This window comes from Nicotiana sylvestris, chromosome 9 (genome assembly GCF_000393655.2).
Source record: "Nicotiana sylvestris chromosome 9, ASM39365v2, whole genome shotgun sequence".
NCBI classification, from domain to species: Eukaryota; Viridiplantae; Streptophyta; class Magnoliopsida; order Solanales; family Solanaceae; genus Nicotiana; species Nicotiana sylvestris.
Genome location: NC_091065.1, coordinates 151,847,429 through 151,859,665, shown reverse-complemented (window position 1 = coordinate 151,859,665; position 12,237 = coordinate 151,847,429). Strand labels below are relative to the sequence as shown.

Genomic DNA, 12,237 nt, shown 5'->3' with positions numbered 1-12,237 from the left:
AGTGTATAAATTTATCTGTTGATGACTTGGTAACGCAGAAGCGCAATCCACAATTTGTTTATGAGAAATTGACGACCAATTCAAATTCTGGAGATGTATTCGTTTTCACAATAGATCCCATTCATTTTCAATTTAATGTGGGAAAGACTAAAGCTGTTGTATTTGCTGGACTCAGTAGTCAAAATCCAGGAGTCATCACTATTGCGAATGCAATTTTTGGTTCGGACCCACCAATCAATCCCGATGTTCTCACAAAAGCATTCTAGTTGACAAGAAAGTTGTGGATTACCTCTAATCACAATTCTGGTGGGATAGCAATTGAAAAGTTATTTCAAAATATAATTGATCTACAAATAGTTATGGTATGGTTCTGTTAACTGTTTGTGTCACATAAATAAGTAATTCTGACGACTAGTTTCCCTCTCTATTTTAGTGTGATGTATTATTGGATGAGGATATGTCATGGCTTATAACAACAACAAACCTAGTCTATTTTCACAAGAGGAGTCTAGGAAAGGTAGTGCGTACGCACGTACGCAGACCTTACCCCTACCTTGTGAAGGTAGAGAGGCTGTTTCCGATAGACCCTCGGCTCAAAGAAACAAGATATGTTATGGAATAAAAATAATTTTATTGTTTGTCGCTTTGGAACAAAGTACAAGTGGGGAAAAAACATGGCATAGTGCTTGTGAAATATAGGAAGGCTATTTTATTTATCAAAATCCACCTCTAGAGTTTATAATCACCTGATGGTATAAAAGCTTTTTATACAATCATGTCATTTCTAAAATACTACGAGCAGGAGCAGATCCTGTTTTAAGCTTCGAAATATCTAATAATTTGTAACTCATGTTTAGCGAGGCTGCAATCAAGGGGACAACAAATCTTTAGAAGCATTAGTTCCAGAAGAATACCACCTACAGCAAGAAACAACTTATTTATACCATTTTACAGGTACAATGAAGGGTGCAGCAATTTTTTATTTTTCAATTATCAACTTTGAAAATCCTTGAGCTGTAATCACTGACTTCGCAATACCACTAATCAAAATCCAGCATTTAGATGCAGAAAAAGAGAAACTCCACTCCATAATCTACCTTCTCTCTGTTTTGTTGGAAACAACAGTAAGTGACTTAGTGCAGCTTTACAGCTTGAGATAACATGGATAAAGTCATAACAACTATTGACAGTATGACATTAGGCTAATGTTTTTACATAGTAGTACTAATTTCTTTTTTTTTTTCTAAGAAAACGAATGGAGAACAAGAAACAACATGTTACACAAAGAACTTATTAAATCGGAGTAATATCAAAACTAAGATAAAAGGTAATAAAGGGAAAGTGAAAAAAGAAATGGCCTACCTCCTTTAAGATTCAAAAAACCGACACAAATGAAATATCTACCTCCCAAGTCCTACAAGCATTTTCACAATCCTCTCTGCAAGGAAATGCAGAAGAAACAGATTATGAGAGGATAAAAAGCGGGCACAAGACCAGTTTGGCCAAGATATAATTTATGAACCAGGCAGTGGCAGACGCAAGATTTTGCACAAGTAGTGTCGGACTATTGTCGCGATTTGTCTTGTAAGAGGGTTGGACCTGGGACTTTTGGTGGTTTTAAGGTTTTGTTTTCAGTCTAAAATTGATAGTTACATCATATTATTTTCAAGCAGTTTCAAGCTATTGTATGTATACTTATTATTTTTTTCATTTTTTTCTTTTCATGAAGCGGTGTCAGATGACACCCCTTAATAAAGAGTATCTCCGCTATTGGAATCAAGATCTTCAGTTTTCTTACGCTTGGCTGCAGGCTCATCAGTAACCTTAAGGGTGCTAAATGCACGTACTGCTTTGGTACCCAAAAGAGGCACATGCTTACCAGTAATCTTGCGACCTGCCCTGAGTTTTGGGCCCCAATGCTTTTCGGGATTAGGAAGGAAACGAGCAACCTTCTTAGCCTGTGCCTTGCTAAAGGATGCAACAGCCCGAGCAAAATTAGTCTGAAATGAACATGAAGCAACAAGTTCCAGATGTAAGACCAAAAGAGGACATATCAGCTGACGTGTTCCGAAGAATCTAAAGATACAGTGAACTAAAGAACAAAGTGAGCTACAACACAAGTAGACAAGTGTAAATAGGTGTACGCATATTTGTATGGCTATGGACATTGCTAAGTTTCTTAATGCATATGTTGTTATTTACCTGAATCCATTTGACCTCACTGATATGAATATATGACAGCAAGTTTGACATTAAAGAAATTCAAACTTAATTAGAATCATCATAACTTTGTAACGAGTTTGAAAGAATGAGGAAGCAATTCTTGTTAGTCGCACTCAGATGATGGCCTAACATTTGAATTCTTGTAATGCTGCACTCAGATGGTGGCCTAACATTTGAATTTTTGTAATGCCGCACTCAGATGATGGTCTAACATTTGAATTCTTGTTAGTGCCGCACTCAGATGATGGCCTAACAATTGAATTCTTGTAATGCCGCACTCAGATGATGGCCTAACATTTGAATTCTTGTTAATGTCGCACTCAAATGATGGCCTAACATTTGAATTCTTGTTAATGCCGCACTCACATGATGGCCTAACATTTGAATTCTAGTGAAACAGAAGTCATAGGAGACTTCAGTGAGTCAACAAACTTGACCAGAACAGTTGAAGAATGAGAATACAAAACTTGGTCTTTATTTTATGCTCCTAACTAGCTTTGGAATAGTATATATTTTACAAATTCAACAACCTAGGATACGAGACTTTCCTACTACAAAGCACAAAACAACAGTGGAAAAAAAGATAAAGCATAAGCGTTCTGGCACGGTAGCAGTAAATAGCTAGGGAAACAAAAGGCCAAAATTCACCTGCAGAACAGGTTCCTTAGCAAGAATCATACTTCCAGCCTGGTTAGATGGTTGAGCTTTCACAGGATGATTTTTGACCTGCACATCGAATTTTATTAATTCTTCCACTATAACATGGAGAACAAGCAAATGGTTGCCCATACAATTATCAGATTAGGCTCTACAAGAGAAACAATCTGACACAACTCAAATTACTATGCAGAAACTATAAGTTGCAATGAAGTGTTAGGAGTTACTTCTCCTTTATTGTTCAGGGCTACTTTTTCTTTTGTTTGTTATTTTCTCTTTTCTCCCTAATTTTTTTTTTAACAAGTATTTCATTCATCAAGAGAAGAAACCAAACTCAAAGATGGTGCTTGGCATTACATAGTCTGGCAACCCTCTAAACAAAAACAAAAAGAAGGGTTCCCATCTCTACTTTTTTTTTTCTTTCCTATTTTTAAGGCAAGAAACAGAGCTGACGGAAACAAGCAAACAAGGTACAGTTACCCAGCAGCGCATGATATCCCAAATGGTATGCATAGGAGCATCTGTTTTCAATCCCAAAGGATTCACATGAGTCCCCGATATGCGATATCCAGCATTGATTACAGCAGAGCGAAAGATAATTGCTGAGGGAGAAGTGCATTTCAGTGTTGCGGAGATATTGTGCAAACTCAGAAACAGAGGAATATCAGGTAATTCCTGCAAAAAATCACACTTCACTATTTAAGAATCCAATAAGAAGTCAAGCAGATCAGAAGCTCCCCTCCCCCAAGATAACCATTGAAAGTGTTTCTCCATCAATATGGCCTGCTATAAACAAGTGGTCACCAGGAACCACTGCTTTCCTCAAAGATTTTGTACAATGAGCATAACAGCATAAAAAGTAATGTCGTCACTATAATCAGGGTATATATGAAAACAGAAAATAAAAGTTTAAAAAACAGAAGTGACGATCAATTATAGGCAAACCACACCTCTGAAATTGCTGTCAGCACAGCACAGATTCGATCATAAGCTGGATACTGTTCCTTCATTGATTTCACATCAGCAAGTATGGCAGCTACCCATTCTTGATCATGGATGGGCGCAGACCATATCGGTCCACCCATATTGAATTTTTTTCCACAATCACTGCACTCTTGAGGAACAGCTGGGCCAAATCCGGGGTGGTATCTGAGGCTGTTATCCTAAAGAAGCTGAATTCAATATAAATGAGAGTATCCACTATAGTGTAAAAAAATATCTCATGAGGACTACTTATTAACAAATTCTATGTAGTATGAACAGAACCCATGATCTAAAGAAAAAAGGAGATGCCTTCTCCACTGCATGTGTAACTGTCTCGAGGTTTCCTACAACTTTCTCTCAACTAGCAGACGAACTATCATTCCGCCGAAGGAACCATTATTCTTAATCTTCACAATAGACCAAGAAACAAAGCAGGTAAGCAGTTTTAATTGTTTAAACAGTTCTAATATGTACAGCATTCTCTTTCCTATGATAGGACTTTCAAACAAGGTCAATTCATAAATCAAGTCAAGTACTATTCAAGTCCGTCAAAGGAAAAAAATAGGATTTTCATGATTCATCTACTTTGTTTGACGGTTTTGAATAATACTACTTAATTTGATTTATGAATTAACCTCTCTTTTCTCTTCAATTTCTCTCCATTCTTTCTCCTTTCACCCTTCTCCTCTTCTGCTAATACATCAAAAAGTAACAAGAGTTTAGGGGTGAGCAGACTGCAGGTTTTAGTTGGTCGTGATATGTATTCATTGAAACAAAATTTTAAGTAATGGATAGAAAAGATAATGACAGAAAATGCATCGAAGAATTATAGCAATTCTGCTTGTAAACTAACGCACTACAGAGAAATTTCCTTTCTGACCTACTAAAGCCAATGTCAGCACAATCAGCAGATGAATTTGAGCTAATAACTCATGGTAACAATGAACAATACCATGAAGTTTCAGGGATCTACATCTTTAGGAACTTCTTTCAACTATATCACCTATGTATCTAGGCCAATGTTTGAGTATGAGCTGCTCAGTCCAGCACAGGCAGTTGTACAAAGAAGATACAGCAGAGATTTGAATTGGATGCAAACCTTTGCGATAGTTCTTCCGACTGGCTGAAGATGGAAAGAATCACAACCAGTGCACTGATAGACATATGAGAGCTTCAGAGGAGTATTCTTCATAGCACTTGCTGAACTGTACACAATGAATTGAACTCTTTAAATACCCTGACAGAAACCTATGCAATATGGGCTAGCAGCTAAAGTATAATGGAGAAACTCGTACCTATAGATACGAACAAAAACACGTACATAGAAGTCCATCTGAACAGATAATACTGGAACAATATATCTTTTGTACCGATTTGCATGGCTCTGAAATAAAATAAGAAATAATAACAAAATAAAATTTAATCAGATGAATTGAAAATCATAATGGTAGAAAATTGTTATAGAGAAACAAAAACGATAGACTCCTGATACTCTCTTAAACACGACAGGAAGACGTGTAGAATGATAGAAATCACAAGGAGACGCCAGATATCAAGACATCTGACTTCTTAATAGGAACAAATAATTAAAACTTTTTTATTGAAAAGATAATGATAAGGAATAGACACGAAAGCTTCCACAAAGCAAGTACCTCGATGCAGGCAAGAAGGATCCGCAAAGCCATTTCATGGCAATATTTCCCTCTCAAAGGATAGGAGCCATATCTAGTTGCACAAGTAAGATTTGTTCAATGATGAATAAAGTTAGATAATGCCAGAAGCAAGGAGAAATATGTTGGTTACTTGGAATAGCATACTTCTCCATTTCCCCCACATAGCACTGCCAAATCAGTAGCAGTACACGTTAACATCCCCCCATCTGCAACAGATTGAACAGCAGAATCCAAGAACAGAGATGGTGATCCATAAGGATCAAGATCAACCTGCAATACAGTAAGCAGAAATACAAGAATGATAGTTCATTTGTGTAGATGAATTAGTCAAGCTTCTTTTTGAAGATATAACTAACTGGGAACTAGAAATTATCCTAAGTAATGTTGCTCATTACGGGCAACTACTAGATGCACCTCTACATAAAAGGTCATTTCCATTGAAGAATGTAAAAATTCAATAGCTTATGTTATAATCCTACCACATCAAATTCTTTGGGATGGGTAAGCATATAAACTCGAGCATCCGCAAGGTGGGACTCCAGCTTTGAGCATGCCACAGGACCATTGAATCTTATGTTTCTCCTGCAAGCTTCAACAGAGACTGCAAAGGGAAGAAACGTGACAATCTCAAATGGTGACAAAACACACCTTTATATTTGCAAAATCTGAACTCTTGATATCTCGTTTTATACATATATTAGTTTGTGGACAAGTTTAACAAGATCTATCATTTACTGACTACATAAGATGCTCTGAAAACTTTTTTCGCAAGATAAAGATCCTCTCATAAATAAATAAAATTTTAGGAATCCACTTTGTTCGACCCACCCAAGTTAACAAACCAGTACTTAGCATCAAATGAAGAAGTTCACACACATGTCTGACTACATAATAAGCATTTATTCTAATCAGATGCTCAGACTTAAGCTAAACCTTGTGAAACTATTCTACTGAAACATTCTTAATTCTCTTTGCTTTTTATGTATAACATTCTCCTATTTCTTTAATCCAACAGTGCCATAGCTTCTCTCCCTTTTCCTCATATTTTCTTTCCCTTGGTTAAGGAATGAGGGCAAGGTGCAACAAGACTTGCTAATTCGATGGAATCACCTTTATCATTGTCAAGGGCCACAACTTGACCAATTCCTTCTACTTCACGTGCATATCTTAAAGCCCTCAATCCAGAAGCTGAAAGAGCCTGTTAAATAAAATTGAAAAAACAAATCTTAATCATTGTAAATTTCTGCTTTTAAGTCTTACTGAAGACAGATTGAATAACCAGTAAGCCGTTAACAATCAACAGAAAGTGACCAAAAACCTCAAGAACTCGTGCTGGCTTCAGCTCTTCTCGATCTTTTTCCCGTAGATTTCTGGTCGGCGCCCCTGAGATGCTACATGGTTCATCCGAGGACATCTCTTCCAAGAGTTCATATCCATCATTGAATTTTCCATTATAGTGCACAGAATCAGCTGGAGGTTCCATTTCAGAAACTGATTCATCTGGTACTTTAGGGCCAGTCTTCACTCGTCTGTCCAACATTGATTCATGCTCCAGCTTGCGCTGTGATATAAAGGTCCTCAAAACAGCAATAGACATATCTCTATTATTCACCTGGTGTTAATAGATTTAAACTATCAGATCGTGATATCCCAAAGTGAAAAAGATGAGCTGCATTATGATGGCTACCACAATCCTTGAAGGTTCCAGCGTAAATTAAAAAGTAAAAAGGATACATACTCCTTAAGATGCAATTGTATATCAGTAAACACAAAAACAGAAAAGTAATTACATGCATTTTCTCTATTACCAAATAAATACCACAACTTATGTAATAGATTCACTTAATGCCCAAGGAGATGGCCGGGTTACTTAGGCATAGGAGTAACAACCTTGAAATCTCAGGTTCAAATCCTATTTACAACACTCATAACTTCAACACTAGTCCATTTGCTCCTTCATTGTTATTGGGTAGCTTTCTCCTATATCGGAGCTTGTGACAAGCTGACTGGTGGATTAGTCAAGGTGCAAACCATCCGGCCCAAATACCACAGCCATTAAAAGAAATCCAAAAACACTATCACAACTTAACCATGCTCTTGCTTCTGTACCACCAAAACCACACTTCCCATGTCGTGCCCTAAAAGAATGATTAAAATCTTTGTCCTCCGTTATTGATAAGAATTTACTTATAATAACGTTGCAAGTGAATGTAAATATTTTTAACAGTGACAATGTAGGGCAAACGATCATGTTCATCCTCAGTGTATTAAATACTCCGCCCTTGGTTCAGAAGAGTGTGCTTGAATGACCTTTTTGTGCATGTGGCCTCTATGTGAATTGACCTCTCTCTCCTGAAGAATGTGATGCCAGAGAGTCCATTGGAAAAATAGAAAGTCACCCTCTCTCCCAAATCTCTCACCATCTCATATGTTACACCACAAGAGCAGCTATTCAATGTCGTAGATGTTGCAACTTCTAGTGCCATACATTATATCTCTCACTTGAGACTTCTCAATATACAAAAAGTTTCTTATATGTTATAACCACTTTCAATAAGAAGTATACTTTCACAATCTCAATTGTCAAAACAGGTATGAGGTCAAAGGGCAGGTATTCATAGATAAGCGCCCATAAATCTTTTAATAATACCCATAACGAGATTGGAATGCCGTCCACCTAGTACAACAAAAGAAACAGAAGAAGCTATGCACAAGTAGGGGTGGCAGACGAGCGGGTCGAAAACAGGTTATGCAAAAAACGGATAAATTATCTGACCCGACTCATCTTTAACAATGATAAAAAATGGGTTAACCAGCGGATAATATGGATATCCATACTATCCATAGCTTCTTGAACATGATCACTTTTGGTAGAATTCCTAGTCTCCTAAACTTGAGGAACCCCAATTTGAGGCTTATAAACGTAAAAGCTAAACCCATTAGTTATCCATTTTCTAAATGGATAATATAGTTCTTATCCATATTTGACCTGTTTTAAAAGAGTTCATTATCCAACCCATTTTTAACTGGATAATATGGGTGGATAACTGTTTTCTTTTAACCATTTGCCACCACTACGCATAAGTAATGACCTCTTTGGCAAAACATCAAGCAACTATATGACATGATGATTGCAATAGTCACCTCACCAGCTATAAGCTACTTACAAAGGTCACAAAAAATGCCCACAAATGTATTGTTGGTTCTCGGCTAGAGAAGACACAGCAGTGAGGATTTCCCTGAATCTCTAATGCTAACCTGGAAGGCTATAACCAAGAATAATTGCAGCTATAGACTAAACACAATGTCTTATTCTTGCAACAGAAAATCACAAAACAATTTAAAATAATTTAATTGCTTGGCTATTCTGCCAGTTTGAATCCCAGAGTGGTACTCAATGCCCGACCTCTTAATTTGATGAAAAGATTTGAACTTCAGCAATATCTTTCATCTTAACTCAAGCTCAAAGCAGTGGCGGATGAAGCATATCATCTACGGGTTCAACCAAAACAGTATTTTCCGCACGGATTATAGATACATATGTGAAAAATCATTAAATTTTTGAACCCATAATTTCTAAAGTGTAATGGGTTCATTGATAAAAACCTAAAGGTTGAACCCATCAAACTTAAATCGTACATCTGGCTCTGACTTAAAGGCAATGACAATTCAATGATCATGTCGTCAAATTGATAATGGGAAGAAATCACACAAGCACATCCTTTTTCTTGTGAAACCACAAATGTACTTATACTCCATCCGTTCCATAAACAATGACACATTTTTATATCTTAAAACACTTTGACATGACCTTCTCATTTTACCCGTAATGAGAAGCTTTTACATCCGCACAAAGGTTATGATATGTTTAAGACCACCAATTTTAAAAGTCTTCCTTTCTTTCTCTTAGCCGAGTCAATCTATGTAACATAAATTGAAACTGAGAAAGTGCTACTACAATAGCATCGGCTGATGCAAGTGTTAATCAGAGTATATGCCCAAACTTACTACCTTCCCTTTGACCTCCACATATATAGTTAAAAAAAAAATTTACACATACTCTTTCTATCCCAATTTATGTGAAGCACTTTCCTTTTTCTTTGTATGTGATACATTTCTTCATTTAGAAATAATTAACTTTAAACTCCGCATGTTACACTTAACGAGACTATTTATATTTATAACCACACATGTCTGTGACTTGTTTTAAACCACAATTTTCACAGTGATGAGACGGAGGAAGTACTTATTTTTACCAATTTCGCACCCCACAATAACAAATAAGTAATAGGTCCAGCTATTGTATTTTACGCATTTAAAATCTTGAATTAAAAGTTCTAAAAAAAGACCTGGGTTTTGTTGTAAAAGACTTGATTTTTGGAATGCATAAGAATCTCAGCTTCTCCTTCTTTGATGATGGTGTAATCATTGAGGTCAAAGGAAGTGTCTTTCTGCTGCTTTTCGTCATCCCCTGTTTTCTCCTTGTCCATTGATGGATTGGGATTTTTCTGTTTTAAAAAACTTGAAGGGAGAATCGGTATACGCAGGGCGAACAACTTACCTTCAAGAACCTTAAACCCCTACTTCCACTCTCACTCTATGAAGAAAAAGAGAAAATGTAGAAATGGTACCTTTTGTTTGGGTAAGTTCAACATGGTCCTTTAGTTCAAATTGAATATAAAAATTTCCATTTGAATTTTTTATTTTCTGATTGAAGAGGTGATAATCCAAATTCAATTGAAATAATCTCGGATTGGATTTGATTTTTTAAGTTCGATTTTGAATAAATCGGTTAGAATATTTCGGATTTTAATTTTGAAATTATAAGTTGAGTTGTTTCTTTTTGACAAAAATGAACATCGAAACAAAGTATTCATATTAAATTGCCTAACAAATTACTCATTTTCGCCACAATCATCCAATAGAGTATTCAAGTAATAAAATTATTATCAACGAAATTATTCTATTTTTAGTAATTTGGAACACATCAATTTTTTATTTTAACTTTTTCTTTAATAATATTTTCAATATATCATTTCACATGATTAAAACTAAGCAATTTCGGTATGTCGTTATGAAATATTCCAGCAAATAATACTTTGAATGTCAATTAGAAAAGTAGCAGAATAAGAATATGTGTATGGTTTTCTCTCGTGAACGAGTTGAATTAAGAGTAGGAATTTTAGTTTATTAGGAAGTTGTACAGTAAAGGTTAAGTAGCTGAAGATATATCTTATTATTATTTGATATTAAGAGTAATACAAACTTTAGAGGAGAAACTCCGCCTTCTATCTAAAAAAAACTCTATTGCAATCCCCCCCTCCCCCTCCCCCTCCCCGAAGCTCTCTAAACACCTGTTGCATGTCTACATCAGACACGGAGATGGAGATGGAGATGGAGATGTCCACAATTTCCCCAAAACCTCCAGATATTGAATCTTACCCAGCATGGTAATCTTCTACATACGTTCAAAAATAAACTACTAGTAGGGGAAGAAGGGATTGACATTGAAATAAACCCAGCCCCGTTCGCGCTAGATAGCGCACCAAACAAGGCAATAGCAAATACCCAGGAGACTGGGTTGACTTGACTATCAGAGAAAAAAAGGTTGCGCTTCCCAAGGAGGATCTAAATTGCATATACCAACCATAAAAGTTTTCAATAATTATCAAACTACAAGGCAAAACAATTTTCCATCAAATAATAAAAATGAAAGTCCAAGAACCGTGCAAAGTGAATCAAATCTTTTCCCTAATTGATTTAGGAGCAGATTATTTTGTTGCAAAATTCCAAAAACATGAAAGCATGACATCTGCCCTACAAAATGGACCATGGTTTATATTTGGCCACTTTCTATCATACCAAAGATGGAAATCAAATTTTGTTGCAACGGAAGCCAAACAGACACTGACAGTAGTATAGCTCCGTCTCCCACACATACCAACTGAATTTTATGATGAAATTATACTACAAAAAATTGGAAATTCAATAGGAAGACTAATGAGAATTGATGCATGCACATCGGCTATCCCGATAGGACGTTATGCTAGACTATGTGTTGAATTGCCATTGCATCAACAGGTTGCACAAATTATTCTCATCACGGACTACAAACAACAAATAGTATACGAACGTCTTGACAAGGTATTTGCCAATGAACAGTGGATCCAGTTTTATTCAAATGCATCAATTATTTATTTACTTAAAACTCACTCGGACCATAATAATTGTTAGTCAATCTCATTCCTAAACAAAGTCATCAATACCTAAAGCCTTTCCGTCTTGAACCAATTTGGTATGGTCACCCTAACTTCCATAATATAGTAGCAAGTAGCTGGTCAAATAACTCTTTCACCAGTGCCACCCCAATCTTTAGAGACAAAGTTCTAGCCTAGAAAAAAAAAGTATTCGGTGACATCTTCAGAAACAAAAAACATATCCTTGCTAGGTTCGAGGGCATTCAACTATCTCCCTCGTATCCCACTAGTTCTTACCTCCAACAATTGGGAATCTCCCTAAAACTCGATTACAATAATATTCTAAAACTCGAAGAAGACTACTGGAAACTACGGTCTAGAATTTATTGATTAAATGACGGAGACGCTAACACAAAATTCTTTCAAATTATAGCTACCAACAGGAAAAGAAAAAAAATCTTCTAATTTAAGGATGATAACAACTCTTGGATAGATGACCCAAC

General features: G+C 36.1%; 1 protein-coding gene across 4 annotated transcripts; it reads right to left on the bottom strand.

Moving 5' to 3' along the window:
• Positions 1 to 611: 611 nt before the first annotated feature.
• Positions 612 to 10,174, bottom strand: LOC104248195 (tRNA (guanine(26)-N(2))-dimethyltransferase 1-like). Of its 4 annotated transcripts, none has more exons than XM_009804406.2 (14): positions 9,887 to 10,174; positions 6,856 to 7,149; positions 6,648 to 6,735; positions 6,017 to 6,138; positions 5,668 to 5,807; positions 5,517 to 5,589; positions 5,160 to 5,248; positions 4,964 to 5,069; positions 3,831 to 4,043; positions 3,361 to 3,555; positions 2,872 to 2,949; positions 1,880 to 2,000; positions 1,363 to 1,438; positions 612 to 1,104 (listed from the first exon to the last, which is right to left on the bottom strand). In XM_009804406.2, exons 1-13 carry the CDS (start codon positions 10,025 to 10,027, stop codon positions 1,401 to 1,403), a joined length of 1,698 nt encoding a protein of 565 aa, XP_009802708.1. In that variant the 5' UTR covers positions 10,028 to 10,174; the 3' UTR covers positions 612 to 1,104; positions 1,363 to 1,400. The 4 variants fall into 4 exon arrangements, with proteins under 4 accessions (XP_009802708.1, XP_009802710.1, XP_009802707.1 ...); XM_009804408.2 differs by having other exon boundaries at positions 612 to 862; XM_009804405.2 differs by having other exon boundaries at positions 612 to 917; positions 9,887 to 10,173.
• Positions 10,175 to 12,237: the final 2,063 nt, after the last annotated feature.

Bases quoted from the DNA above. Each gene is read 5' to 3' on its own strand.
- LOC104248195 (XM_009804406.2), bottom strand. From the start codon at position 10,027: ATGGACAAGGAGAAAACAGGGGATGACGAAAAGCAGCAGAAAGACACT. The intron at 6,139-6,647 runs GTGATTCCATCG...TTCCCTTTGCAG, and splicing joins GGCCCTTGACAATGATAAAG to TCTCTGTTGAAGCTTGCAGG. The intron at 5,249-5,516 runs GTACTTGCTTTG...ATTTTATTTCAG, and splicing joins TCCTTCTTGCCTGCATCGAG to AGCCATGCAAATCGGTACAA.